At 48.3% G+C, this 13,987-nt stretch overlaps 1 protein-coding gene across 6 annotated transcripts in view; it reads left to right on the top strand.

Moving 5' to 3' along the window:
• Positions 1-13,987, top strand: part of FLNB (filamin B) — a 158,587-nt gene that overhangs the window by 74,714 nt on the left and 69,886 nt on the right. For all 6 annotated transcript variants that reach the window (XM_006169179.3, XM_006169178.3, XM_006169177.3 and 3 more), the window contains exons 4-8: positions 1,154-1,301; positions 8,241-8,359; positions 9,168-9,248; positions 10,337-10,499; positions 11,160-11,357. In XM_006169179.3, the coding sequence (XP_006169241.1) occupies positions 1,154-1,301; positions 8,241-8,359; positions 9,168-9,248; positions 10,337-10,499; positions 11,160-11,357 (709 nt within the window). The remainder of the gene's footprint in view (positions 1-1,153; positions 1,302-8,240; positions 8,360-9,167; positions 9,249-10,336; positions 10,500-11,159; positions 11,358-13,987) is intronic.

Raw genomic sequence — 13,987 nt, 5'->3', positions numbered from 1 at the left:
GTTGTCTGAGGGAATTTGTCCGCTTCCCATTTAAAAAAAAAAAAAGGTATCTAATCTTTTGAAATCACATATAGAATATGCCACTGTGGTTTTTTTCCCCCTTCTTTTTCTTTTCTTTCTTTCCTTTTTAAAGATTTATTTGTTTATTTTTTTGTTGTAGTTTTCATCCTGGGACTTGAAACCTCTGTCGGCCATGTGGAAATCCAGCACCCTAACCATCATGCCACCTGCTGACCCCTTATTTATTTTTCTTAGTAGTGTTAAAGGAGATGCAGGTGGGGCCAGCAGGTGGTGTGGTGGTTGAGGGCGCTGGACTCCCATGTGACCCACTGCGGTTTGAGTCCCAGATCTGGCAGCTTGCTCTCTCACTTTCCCTCCTCTCAACCTGTCTCTCTCTGGTCAAAATAAAATAAAGTTAACTAATTTTTTTTTTTGAGAGGTTTTTGCTACAGGGTGCGTGCGCTCGCCAGACAGACACAGAGACAGAAAGCGAGAAATCACCCCCCAAGGGGGATGGTCACGCCACAATCCCTTCTCCTCCATTCTCCTCTTGGGATCTTGGGCACGCACGCACACGCGCCCGGCATGAGATTTAAGCCACCGGGTCCGGGATGCTAACCGCAGTCAACTACGTGGGAGTCCAGCAATATAGCCATTACGCTAATTGCTGGTTCCCCCAATTTTTTTTATAAAAGAGGAGATGTAGGTAATAAATACGTGAGCAAAGGAAAAGGCCAGTTTGTGTATGTGCATTTTTGTAATCTGCTCTAATCCCACATACTTGTTTCTTCTTCCTCTTGACTCGCTGTAGCTTATCTGCTTATCCCTTCAGGAAAGGTTTTCCAGAGGAGTGAATGGATTTTGTGTGTGTGTGAGGGACAAAGCACGAATCTCTGGAAATTATGTGTGGAATTTTCTGGCGATGGTTCTAGTTTCCAAAGGGGACAGGTTCTCCTAAAACGGTAATAATCACATGACCTTGGTATGTTGATTTAAGCCTGTTTTCCTCAGTTGAGAAGCTGCCTCAACTTCTTCATATTTAGAGTGAGTAGCTGAAGGGACATTTAAAAAACAAAACAAAACAAAACAAAACAAACTCCTGTCATCATGAAGCAATGTGCTCTAGGCTCTGACCACCTCGTTGTTACCCTAGGTCATCACTCCTGAAGAAATTATTCACCCGGATGTGGATGAGCACTCGGTGATGACCTACCTGTCCCAGTTCCCTAAAGCCAAGCTCAAGCCAGGGGCTCCTCTTAAACCGAAACTCAACCCGAAGAAGGCCAGGGCCTATGGCCGAGGTAAGTGGTGGTGCTGTCGGATCTGAGGCGTGGCCCGACGTTGCAGAGTTGTGACACTCCAGGAGTGTGCTCAGAACCACGAGTGTGTGCGTGGGCCTAATCCTTAGAGTCCCCGGCCTGCTGCTCAGTTATTTACCTACGGGTCATTTAATCTAGGGCCACCTCACTGTGAATCCAAGGCTTAAGGAAGGCTTCCACTTTTGCTGCTTCGGATTTCCGGTGCAGTAACCCTGGGACTGAGTAACCCTGGGGCTAATCATTCCCATTTTTCAGGGATGGAACCAGCGGCCTGGCCTGTGAAGGGGGCAGGGGCGAGGGCCTAGGGCGCCTGGCTGCTGATAAGCTTTTCTTTGAGTTCTGCTAAAAGAAAATGGAATGGGATGCCTCCCATTCCACAGCAAGGCTTCCTTGCTAAGACTTCCTGTTTATGACTCCAGGGCAGTGGCAGGGCACCTTTCTGCTCAGAGCATTGTGGGTGGGTCAGTGAGTTGTGGGTCAGTGAGTCGTGGGTCAGTGAGTTGGAGCCACTTCAAAGCAGTGGGGGTCCGAGTGGCCCCAACTTCAAGCACTCCAGGGTTTTAAAGAGAATGGCTGCACAGCGTGGCTTTTGGTATAAAGGTCTATGCAGTGAGGGACCAGCAGTTAGCGTAATGGCTATGTCGCTGGACTCCCATGCAGTCAACCGCAGTTCGTGTCCCAGACCCGGTGGCTTAAACTCACGCTGGGCGTGTGTGCGTGTGTGCCCAAGATCCTGAGAGGAGAATGGAGGAGAAGGGATTGCAGTGTGGCTATCCCCCCTGGGGGGTGATTTCTCGCGTTCTATCTTTCTGTCTCTCTCTGTCTTTCTGGCGAGCACACGTGCCCTATAACGGGAAAAAGAAAAGTCTGCGCGGTGAGATGCAACTTACAAACTTTTCTTTGGGGAGGGAGGGAGTGTATTTTATGTCTTAATTACAGCTGGGGTAACGTTTATACATAACAGTATCATGTGTATCTTCGCCCATATCGGCATTTCTTACCATTCTCAGTGGTTATCTCTTGCCGTGTGTGAGTGTGTAATGTGTGTGTGTGTGATTATGGGATTATTTGAACCAAAACTGTCGGCCTGGTGACAGTTTCCTCTTCAGTATGTGAACAAGCCTCTCCTAAGAATGGGAGATCCTTGGAGACAACAGTGTTACCCTTGCTCACACAGAGATAGGCGATATTTTATATTCTCTGGTATCCACTTTGTATTTACACTGCCCTGTTGTTCTAAATTGTCCTTTATAGTTGTTAACAACCATGTCTAATTGAGGTCCACTTACTACACCTGTCATTTCTCTTTCAACTTTTAAAATACAGAGTAATTCCCCCAAATCTTTTTTTTTCTTAAATTATTTTTTTAATTTACGATTTTTGGCATAGGGTGCATGTGCTCGCTGGAGAGAAAACAAAGAGGGAAAGTGAGAAATCCCCCCTCTACCCCTGGTGGGGGGATGACCATGTAGCAATCCCTTCTCCTCCATTCTTCTCTTGAGATTTGGGGCGCATACCTGTAAATGTGCCCAGTGTATTCCTCAAGCTTCCAGGTCTAGGACTTGAACCTTGGAGTTGGCCTTGTGGGCTCTAGTGCCTTAACCACCATGCCACGGCCTGGCCTTCCCCAAATCTTCACAAGTTTTTTAAGAAATGACATTGACTTTCTGAGAGTCCAGGATACGTGTCCTGCAGGACGCCCCGGACACACACTCCCTTTGCAGAGAGCATTTTCCTGCTTGGCGTCAGCTGAGGCTCAGGAGGAGACGTGACGTGGGCAGTGATCCTGACGCTGTGCTCTTCCCAAGTCTCCATCCGGGTGGGCATGTAGTTCTGGAACAGACCCACTTGCCACTGATGGTCCTGGGTGGCAGTGAGGTGGGTGAATGTGGTCATTTGTGCTGTCTGATTTGTCCTCCAAAAGTTCCTGTCATATTATAAAACTATGCATAGAGTCATTTATTTAAAAAATTATTTTATTAAACTTTATTTATTTTAATTTGACCAGAGAGGGAGAGGGAGAGAGAGAGAGAGAAAGAGAAAGTGAGCGAGAAAGCTGGGACTCGAACCACAGTCAGCCATGTGGGAGTCCAGCGTTCTTAACCACCATACCACCTGCCAGCTCCTATGCATACATCTTAAAACATTTTGTGCCAAAATAAATTTGTACTTTCATACCACCTTCTTGTGAGCTTTATAAAGTCCCCCTGGGTAGAAGCGGTTTTTTTGAAGCGCTCCCCTGTTCGCGGCCATGTAGAGCCTGGCATGTCTGCAGTCGCTTCCAAAGTGTTTTCTCTAAGCCATGACTAGTCGTGGTGGCTGGAATAACGAATCTGACTTTAAAGGTTATGCTTCTTTAATGCTAATCAAGGCATAAAATGCTTGTTTGTAATAGCCTTATCACTGGCTGGCCAGCTTCCCCATTGTTAATGTGAGACGGTTTCCTTTCTGGTTCTGTTTTCTAGAAAGTGACCACTTACGGTTCAGGGATGTGGCTGCTCTTCGCCGTTTCCTTCATCTGCTTCTTTGTAAGCTTTAAGCACTTGGGGGATGAAAGCTACTTTTTTTTTTTCCCCGTTGTATATTTATTTATATATGCTTTTTTGGTAGTTTTTTTATTGTGATCAAACTCAGTTCTGTGGCCTTAAGTACAACCATAGCCATCACTACCATCCATATCTAGAACATTTCCAAATTCCCAAATGCAATTTCATACTCATTAAGACCTGACTGTTTTCCCCTCCCCCCAGCTCCCAGTCCCCTCTTTGCTACTTTGTCTCGGAATTAGTCTAACGTAGTTACTTAACTTAGAGAAGCGGCATTATATCCTATCTACCGTGTTTGACCCTCCTTCACTTAGCCTGTCTTCAAGGTTTATTCATGCAGCCTGAATGGCATTCCTTTTTAGGGCTGTATAATATTCCACGGCACACACACACACACACACACACACACACACACACACACACTATATTGAGTTCTTCCATTGATCTGTTCATGCACGCCTTTCGCTACTGTAAATGAGGCTACTGTGAACCTGGGTGTGCAAATATCTGAATCCTGCTTCAGTTCTTTTGCTATACCCCTAGAAGTGGAATTGCTAGATCGTATGGGAATTCTGTGTGTGACTCATTTTCTCTCTTTACAAGTAGGAAGACAAATTGGTCGTTGAGGTTGACAGGCTCACAGCATGAGGCTAGGTGGGGAGCTGTGCGACATTTCCCTTGTCCTGAGGTGAGATGAGAGCCAGGGACAGTTTTGCTGTCTCTCCTATGCGAGCACTTTGCTTCATTTTGGCAGCTGAGCCCAGGAGTAGAGAACATTTAACTTCTAGCTGCTTCTTTTTATTTTTTTGGAGAGGTTTTTGCTATAGGGCATGTGCGCTCACTAGAAAGACAGAGAGACAGAAAGCGAGAAATCACCCCCTCAGGGGGGATGTCCACATGTAATCCCTTCTCCATTCTCCTCTCGGGATCTTGTGCACACACACACACACACGTGCCCTTTGTGAGTTTAAGCCATCGGGTCCAGGACACCACAGTCGACTACATGGGAGTCCAGCGACATAGCCGTTACGCCATCTGCCGGTCCCAACTTCTAGCTTCGTAAAGGGCTGAGAGTTCGGTTTAGCTTTCGGAGGTTCAGTAGCTTCCAGTTGCCAGCCAGTGAACACTGGCAGAGCCACTCTCTGAGCCCTGGCTGGCTCAGTTCCAGTTGGTGGAAGGAGAAGGGCTAGGGTGACATCAACTAACAGGGCTCCCCATGGGATCAGGCACGTAGAAAGCATTTATCTATGAGCTAAGCAGAAACCTTTTCCCAAACTGATGCAGCATTGAGAGACCAGTTGTCTGTGCATGGTGAGTGTGGCCCCTCGAGAGCTGCAGAGTTGGCAATCGGTTCAGCTCCCTAACCAAGCAAATTGTTTCTCAGGCTGATGGAGTAGATTTTGAACAGTACTTTAGGTGTATACTCTGTTTATTAGTCTGTATATTTAAGTTTTGCCAGAGGGTGCTTGTACTCGCCCAGAGGGAGACAGCGAGAAAGAGAAAGAGGAAAATGAGAAAGCACCTCCCGTGGCGGATGGTCAAGCAGCAGTCCCTTGTCTTCCACTGCGCCCTTTTGGGATTTTGGGCATGTATGCACAAGCACCTAGTATGTTTCCAAATAGCTGAGTCTGGGATTCAAACTGCATCGTCAGCCATGTGAGATCGAGCCACCTTAACCACCATGCCTCAGGCTGGCCTTAAATCTGTTTATTAAATGACCCGATCTTGATGTATACTTTAAGTGAAAGAAAATGTCATTCTTTTCTTCAAAGTCTGAAAGTATTTCTTCTTCCTCTTCTTTTTTCTTTTTTTTTAAGAGAGAAATTTTTGCTGTAGGGCACATGCATTTGCCGGAGAGACAAAGACAGAAAGAGAAAAATCACTTCCTGGGGAGATGGCCTTCTCCTCCATTCTCCTTTCAGGATTTTGAGCATGCATGCACATGTGCCTGATGTGTTTTAAGCCACTGAGTGTGGGACTTGAACCACAGTCAACTATGTGGGAGTCCAGCGATGTAACCATTATGCCATCTGCTGGTCCTTGCAGTATTTCTTTTTAGAAATAAATTCAGACTACATTTTCTTCACTTTGCCTTTCTTTTCATTTTTTTAAAAAGATTTTATTTTTAAAAATAATTATTTAATTTTATTTATTCATTTATTATTTATTTTTAATTTTTTTTTTGAGAAAGTTTCAATAAAGGGGGCTTGCGGCCGCGCTCGCCAGACAGACAGAGACATAGAGACAGAAAGCGAGAAATCACCCCCCAGGGGGGATGATCATGCCACAATCCCTTCTCCTCCATTCTCCTCTCAGGATCTTGGGCACGCACGCACACGCGCCTGGTGTGAGATTTAAGCCACCGTGTCCAGGACGCAAACCGCGGTCGACTACGCAGGAGTACAACGACATAGCCATTACGCTAACTGCTGGTTCCCTTATTTATTTTTAATTTGATCAGAAAGAGAGAGAGGAAAAGTGAGAAAGCATGCCACCAGGTCCAGGACTTGCACCATGGTTGGCCCCGTGGGCCTGTCCAGTGCCTTTATCACCGCCACCTGCTGGTCCCCCTCACTTTGCATTTCTTTCTTAACAGTCTGGGAACGTAGTGTTATTATTGAGAACCTACCACTATGTTTTCTTCAGTTATTGATTGTGAAATGAATACAAATCTACAGTATAGTAACAAATGCCCCAGTGTCTCCCCAGATCCGATGGCAGGAGAAAAAAGAGGTGGATCGACCTCTAGAAGTTAAATGACACTTAGCAAGCACTTGTAATATGGGAATCTTATTAGGGTCCTATTCAAACTGACTTCAGAAAGTTGGAGCTGCAGGGGTGGCCTAGTAGTCGCATAACAGCTGCTTCGGGAAGGTCTCAGGTCTTCCTCCAGATGCCTCAGGGTACAGGCTGTGCGCATATGTGCCCAGGATATGCTAAGGCTACGGGGAGCGTGGTGTGAACACCTGCTGGGGTCTGTGTCTTTCTCTCTCTATGTATCACCTCTCCTCTTTCTATGACATCTTCAGTGATAAAATTACAGAGGTGGAAAACAGGTGAGTGGTTGTCAGGGCCAGGAAGTGGGTGGAGAGACAGGGAAATGGAGGAGGCTCTGTTCTTATGCTGATGGGAACGTCCCTGTCGGGAATGTCGCAATGTCAGTGCCCTTGTTGTGACATGTACTGTAGTTTCACGTGATGTTTCCTTGGGGGAACTGCGTAAATGATGCTGTTTTTTTTTTTGAGATTTTTTTTGCCATAGGGCGTGTGTGATCACCAGAAAGACAGAGACAGAGAGACAGGAAACGGGAAATCACCCCCCCAGGGGGGATGGCTATGCCGCAATCCCTTCTCCTCCATTCTCCTGTCGGGATTTTGGGCACGCACACACACGCGCCTGGTGTGAGTTTAAGCCACCGGGTCTGGGACTTGAACTACTGTCGACTACATGGTAGTCCAGTGACATAGCCATTATGCCAACTGCTGGTCCCAAAGCATATTATTCTTTAGAGCTGCATGTGAATCTGTCTCAAGTTAATTTGCTCCGTTGTCTTGAAATAAGTCTAATTAAAAAAATACTGTGGGCCCACCAGTGGTATGCATATTAAGGCCCTAGTTTCCCTCATAGCTGACTGCGGGTTGAGTCGCAGACTCAATGGCTTGAAAATCATGCCAGGTGCATGTGTGCGTGTGCCCAAAATCCTGAAAGGAGTGAGAATGGAGGAGAAGAGATTAAGGCGTGACCAGCTCCCATGGGGGTTGCATCCTCACTCCCTCAAACCCCACTCCTGGTATCTTTCTGGTGAGCACACCCACCCTCTGGCAAAAGAGTAATAATAATAATTTTTAAATATAGTTAAAAAAATTTCATGCAATGGGGCTGGCAGGGGGTATAGTAGTTAAGGGCGCTGGACTCCCACATGGCCGACCATGGTTTGAGTCCCAGACCTGGCCCCTTGCTTTCTCACTTTCTCTCCCACTCACGCTCTGTCCCTCTCTGATAAATTGAAATAAATAATCAATCAATAAAGTTACATAAAATAATTTTTAAAATTTTACAAGCAGTGAAAGGGCCTCTTTCAGGGCAAGCCCACTGATATTTTTCACAGTTGTGTAGACGAACCACATTGCTTTTCCACAATAGTAGAGTTCTGACTGAATTCTCCGAGCGTCTCACAACTGGGTGTTGCTTAATTACCGTGGACGAGACTAGGGCTGCCTCTCTGATGATCCTTATTATGGCAGTTTGCCCCTGTCCCCCATCCTGGCTCCGCTGGGCCGGGTCCCCTCTGTCTGCTCCCTGGAGGAGACCCCGTGGGTGAAGGTTGGTACCAGGCCTGGCCTCACTCATAACGGGCTGTGTCCACTCATGGCAGGAATCGAGCCCACTGGAAACATGGTGAAGCAGCCGGCCAAGTTCACCGTGGACACCATCAGCGCCGGGCAGGGGGACGTGATGGTGTTTGTTGAGGACCCCGAAGGGAACAAAGAGGAGGTAGGTGGGAGATGCTGTCTCTTCTGTCTGTATCCTGTGGGGTATTTGGGACTTAAAACAGGGCTGGGGATTGTGCCTCCATTTCCCTCCGAGTGGCTGCAGCCCAGACTGTTCCCTACCAAAAGGTTACCAAGACTGAAACTAGTTTGTCCGAGAGCTGTGCTTGGAAATAGAATATAATTCAACTCCTGAAGACACTGTTTAACACAGGAATAGACACTTTGGGTTTGGTATGGACTTGGCCAGTTGGGCTTTTAGATACGAATGGCCAGACAAGGTATTTCTTGCCCTCTGTCTTCCCAACACTGATTGCTCTTTGATTCCTCTCCCAGAGCCTTTGCACATGTCGGTCTTTCTCTGTTCACTTATTTGCTTAGATCCGTATTTCATTCTCAGCATTTTGTGCAATTGGAAACTCTAAGTTTTGGTGTCGGTTTTCCCTCTGGAGCAGAGTTTGGACCTGACTGGCTCAGTGGCCTGTTTTTGGTACCTCACAGGGGCCTGGTGTTTCATCAGCTGTCAGGAACTCCTGAGCCAGTAGAGGTCAAAGTCACTCCTTCTCAGTCTCTGTCACTTAGAGAGTGCCAGCCCTGAGACTGAGGGGCGCCCCGACTGTGTGCTTGTCCTTTAGTTTCTCTGACTTCAGGAGGCCACTCCCCCGCTGTGTGCTGTAGGAATGGCAGGGTAGGAAGTGGCCGGCACCCTCAGTGTTCCCGACCTGGCTGCGTGCTGCAGGGCCTTGGCTGACACAGCGTGCTCTTTGCTCACACCCGCTGCCTTCGCTAACTGTCACTCACTTTCCCCCCAGGCACACGTGACTCCCGATAGCGACAAGAACAAGAAGACATACTCCGTGGAGTACCTGCCCAAGGTCACTGGGCTGCACAAAGTAAGATGAGGCTTCATGGCCATGGCTGGGACTCCTCTGGGCTTGTCTCAGTGTGTGTAGAAGAAAGATATCTTGGGACTAGCAGTTAGCGTAATGGCTATGTCGCTGGACTCCCACGTAGTCGACCGCGGTTCGCGACCCGGACCTGGTGGCTTAAAACTCACGCTGGGCACATGTGCATGCGTGCCCAAGATCCCGAGAGGAGAATGGAGGAGAAGGGATTGCGGCGTGGCCATTCCCCCTGGGCGGTGATTTCTCGCTTTCTGTCTCTCTGTCTCTCTGTGTGTGTCTGGCGAGGGCACGTGCCCTATAGCAAAAAACCTCTTAAAAAAAAAAAAAAACAGGAGAAAGATATCTGAGGAAGAGCTAGTTTTCTTTCTTTTTCTTTTTCTTTTTTTTTTTTTTTAAGAGAGATTTTGGCTATCTGGCACAAGTGCTCGCTGGTGAGATATAGAGAAAGAAAGCGAGAATTCACACACACACACACACACACACACCCCACCCAGGACGGGCATGCCACAGTCCTTCTCCTCCGTTCTTCTCTTGGGATTTTGGGTGCGCACGTTTAAGCCATTGGATCTAGGATTTGAACCACAGTTGACAGTGTGGGAGTCCAGTGGTGTAACCATTATGTCATCTACTGGTCCCCATGACTCAAGTTTTAAATAGAAATCAATATACTTTGTCTAAGAATGATCTTAGCCCCTTGAAAAACACTTTGGGTTTGAAATCCTGAAGCAGTGTATTGTATTCTGGGACCACGTCCCTCTTTTCAGCCCCCTTTTAAGGACCAGAGTCAGTGATAAAATGTGAGTGCTCGTTTCCTAGGAGAGGGACAAAGGACGTCTGATGGCAGCGTTTTCAGTTTGTTGAAGGCATGCTGTCCCAGACCCAGCTGCCTGGCTGATGGCACCAGGAGGGAGTTCCATTCAGGCCTGGAACTTGGTTCCCTGGCTCCTGGTTCCAGCCACTTTTGTTGTGCAAACATGGTGGGGGGGGGGGAAGGTTGTCAGTGTGTCTGGCCTGATGGCCTCATGGTCTGTCTGGATGTGGGAAGCAATTATACCTCACCTGCTTGTCCCCTGTAGGTCACAGTCCTCTTTGCAGGACAGCACATCTCCAAGAGCCCATTTGAAGTGAATGTTGACAAGGCCCAGGGGGATGCCAGTAAAGTGACCGCGAAAGGCCCCGGGTTGGAAGCTACGGGGAACATCGCCAACAAGCCCACCTACTTCGACATCTACACGGCAGGTACCGTCTCCTCCATAGGCCAGACCTGTGGGCTTTCCTCCCCAGCCTGAAACACCATCCACAGGAGCTTGAAGGCCAGGGATGGTCACCTTTTGTCTTGTACCTGAACAAACGACAGAAATAACTTATTCAAATATCTCATATTTTTCACATGTTTCAATACTAGCTTTTCTTCTCAAAAACCTTATACTCAGGCTTGACTTAGATGGAATTGATAATCAATTTCTGTACACATCTCTGCCTTCATTAAATATCCCAAGCCTTCATTAAATATCCCAAACATTCTAAGAAACTGGGGTGAAACTTTGGTGTGAATCTTCCTGAGCGCCCCTCTGTCTCCTCCTGTCTGTCTTTTGCACTCAGCATGGTGAGTTTTTGTTTTAATCGCCACAGGGTATGTGCATTCAATGAGAAAGAGCGAGTGAGAAGGCACTCCATGATGGGACGTGTTCACCCCACAATCCCTCCTCCATTTCCCCCTCTTGTCAGGATTCTGGGCATGCATGCACATGTGCCTGATTTGTTTTCAGTCCATGGGATGGGATTCAACTCCTGGTGAGCCATGTGGAACCTGGCTCTCTTACTCACTAGGCCGGGAGCCAGCCCCACAGTGAGCCTTCTGGGAGAGGGTTGGCTCATGGAGTGCTCGTTGTCCCGCAGGAGCCGGCGTGGGTGACATCGGTGTCGAGGTGGAAGATCCCCAGGGGAAGAACACTGTGGAGCTGCTCGTGGAAGACAAAGGAAACCAGATGTACCGCTGCGTGTACAAACCAGTGCAGCCCGGCACCCACGTGGTCAGGGTCTCCTTTGCCGGGGATACCATTCCCAAGAGTCCCTTCGTTGTGCAGGTTGGGGAAGGTGAGTGTTGGAGGGACTGACTGTGTCTGCTTGGAGGCTGACTGCACCAAGGGACACTGAGACCCAGAAAATGGGCCCATTGAGCTCACACCTTTTCCGTTTCAGCCAGGGCCACTGCAGCAGAAAGTGGCTTACTTTGTCCCCAGGACATTAGTACGCATGTCTTCTGTGAGTCACGCAGATGCCTAAATGCTTTACTTACATTCACTCACTGAATCCTCCCCAAAGCACGCGACAGGAGAGTCACTGTCCTCTGTGAGAGGTGCACCATGGAGGCAGTTGGAGGGATGGCCTCTATGACAAGGTAGCAGCAGCAACAGGGGCCCCGGAGCGTCCTCTGCTTGGCCTTCCCTCGCTGTGGTCTCTGAGCACGATGGCAGCTAATCGCCACACCAGCCCATGTGTCACCGGTGCCATCATTTATCCATCCCACTTCGTAGGTGGAGACACCGAGGCTTAGAGGACAGAGGGTACCCTGAAGTCCTGTGGGGCAGGAGGGGGAGAGCCGTGGTCTCTCGTGACCCTGCCCTCACTGCTCTGCTGGGCCCCTCCTACCGCCAGGGGCACGTGTTTTTCCGTTAGACTCTTTCCTTCTGACTTTGTTGCCCTTTGTTTTGTTTTCTGACTGCGCTGCCTTTTCTAACCGGTACTTGCCTTTTCCTGTTCTGTCCTCCTCATCTGCATCTGCAGACGTGGCTCCCTCCTCTGAATCCTGCCTCTGGGCCAGCCTGGACCCCGCCGCTGTTGGCTTCCTAGTGGGGAGTCTTGGGCTAGAGGCCTCTTGCTTGGTAAGGGCCGGTCGAGTGGGCGCTCCTTGTCAGTCCTTTGTGCTGCTTGAAAGTGTCACCCAGCCTGTGTCGTCTGTGACTCCAGGGAATTCCTGTGCAGGCTTTATTGCAACTTGTCCAGCCAGACTCTTAACCCACTCTGATGGCAGCTCAGCCTCTGTAAGGCTTCGCCAGATGGCGAGGACCTGGGTGGTTTCCTTCCAACACGTTAGCTCCGTTTAGTGTTTATATGAATGAGCGGGTACTCTTTTGAGGTGGAAACGATATTTGACATGCTCACGATTTCCATGAGTGTGCATGCATGTGTGTGCGTGTGTGCGCGTGTGTGTGTGGAGTGTAGATACGTTTAGACCCTCTGAGGAAGTCCTGTCATTCCGGTGTGATTTATTTCTGATCTGGCCAACTTTGCTCCCCTTGACAAAGAGGAAACAAAAACAACAAAATCCTCTGACATATTCACAAGACACAAGACATAATGAGACCAAAGCTAGGCAGGATTTGGGGCAGGCTTTCTAGTTCTGCAAGTGTTTCCCACTATGTCACTCGCGACCTACCTTTATCCTTTCTGGATGTCCTTCCATCTGTCACTTACACTAGTTCTTTTTTTTTTGCTATAGGGCACGTGCGCTTGCCAGACAGAGAGAGACAGAGAGACAGAAAACGAGAAATCACCCCCCAGGGGGGATGGCCACGCCACAATCCCTTCTCCTCCATTCTCCTCCTGGGATCTTGGGCATGCACGCACACGCGCCCGGCGTGAGTTTTAAGCCACCGGGTCCGGGACTTGAACCATGGTCGATTACGTGGGAGTCCGGCGACAAAGCCATTTCACTAACTGCTGGTCCCTACACTAGTTCATATTTAATCAATAGACTTCTTTGAATTTATGAAGTCCCCCCTCAATGATTTTATTGGGTTGTCAGAAAATTCACATTTTTGCATCGAAAAGAAAAGTAATGACTTTTTCACTGACCCAACATATTTGTATTTTATATTAAATTTGGTATTGCTTTCAAAATGGGAAACCAATGTTACTTGGTTCTAAAGTGCTACCACACACTTCGGTTCACCCACGACCCATCTGAAATCCTCCCTAGCTTCAAGGCCGTGTGTGTGTGCCTCTTTAGGAAGTACTCGTTTCCAGATAGACAGCCGAGGGCTCTGCAGGGAGGTGGAGACGGGGAGGAGGTAGTCCCTGCGTGGGTTAGAATCTCGTCCTCCAGATTCCGCGACCTCTCGTGTATGGAGAGCTGTCAGATGTGCTGAGTCAGATCTGGAAAAGCCTCTTCACGAGCAACACATTTTACCTGTTCATCTCCCACTTGGACTTAATATGGGTGTCCGTGCTGAACAAAGAATTCTGGGGCACCCAGGCATCTTTTACCAACCTCTGCCTGACTCCATGGAGCAGTAGTTTCACGGTCCTCTCACATAGCGATATTAGAGGCTACCCCTGTCCTATATTTTATACTTAGAATTTTAGGGTTTTTAAACTAGACCCGGAAATCAAATCAGGAATGACATTTCCTGCTAACAGTTGCTCTCGAAGACACCCACGTTTCGAGGGCACCGTAACAGACAGCGTTGGCCGGCCTTGGCCAACTGGGCTGATCTCGGCCCCATGGAGCTTCTGTTGTCCGTGCCTGGCTATCCGTGCAGACGACAACGTTGACGTCTAGATTTTGAGAAGTGGCTAGCCCAGGACTTAGAACTCACTCAGCCATTTCCAGGCACTGCATTTCCTAAATAGACTTGAAAAAGTCCAGCCTTCCCAATTCCTGGGCCCTGGAGTATGGCAACAAGGTTTGAACAATGTCCAACACTCCCTTTTTTTTTTTTTTT

This window comes from Tupaia chinensis, unplaced genomic scaffold, assembly GCF_000334495.1.
Source record: "Tupaia chinensis unplaced genomic scaffold, TupChi_1.0 Scaffold146828_1, whole genome shotgun sequence".
Lineage (NCBI taxonomy): Eukaryota > Metazoa > Chordata > Mammalia > Scandentia > Tupaiidae > Tupaia > Tupaia belangeri.
The sequence above is the reverse complement of the archived record's forward strand: the minus strand, read 5'-3'. Positions and strand labels throughout refer to the sequence as shown.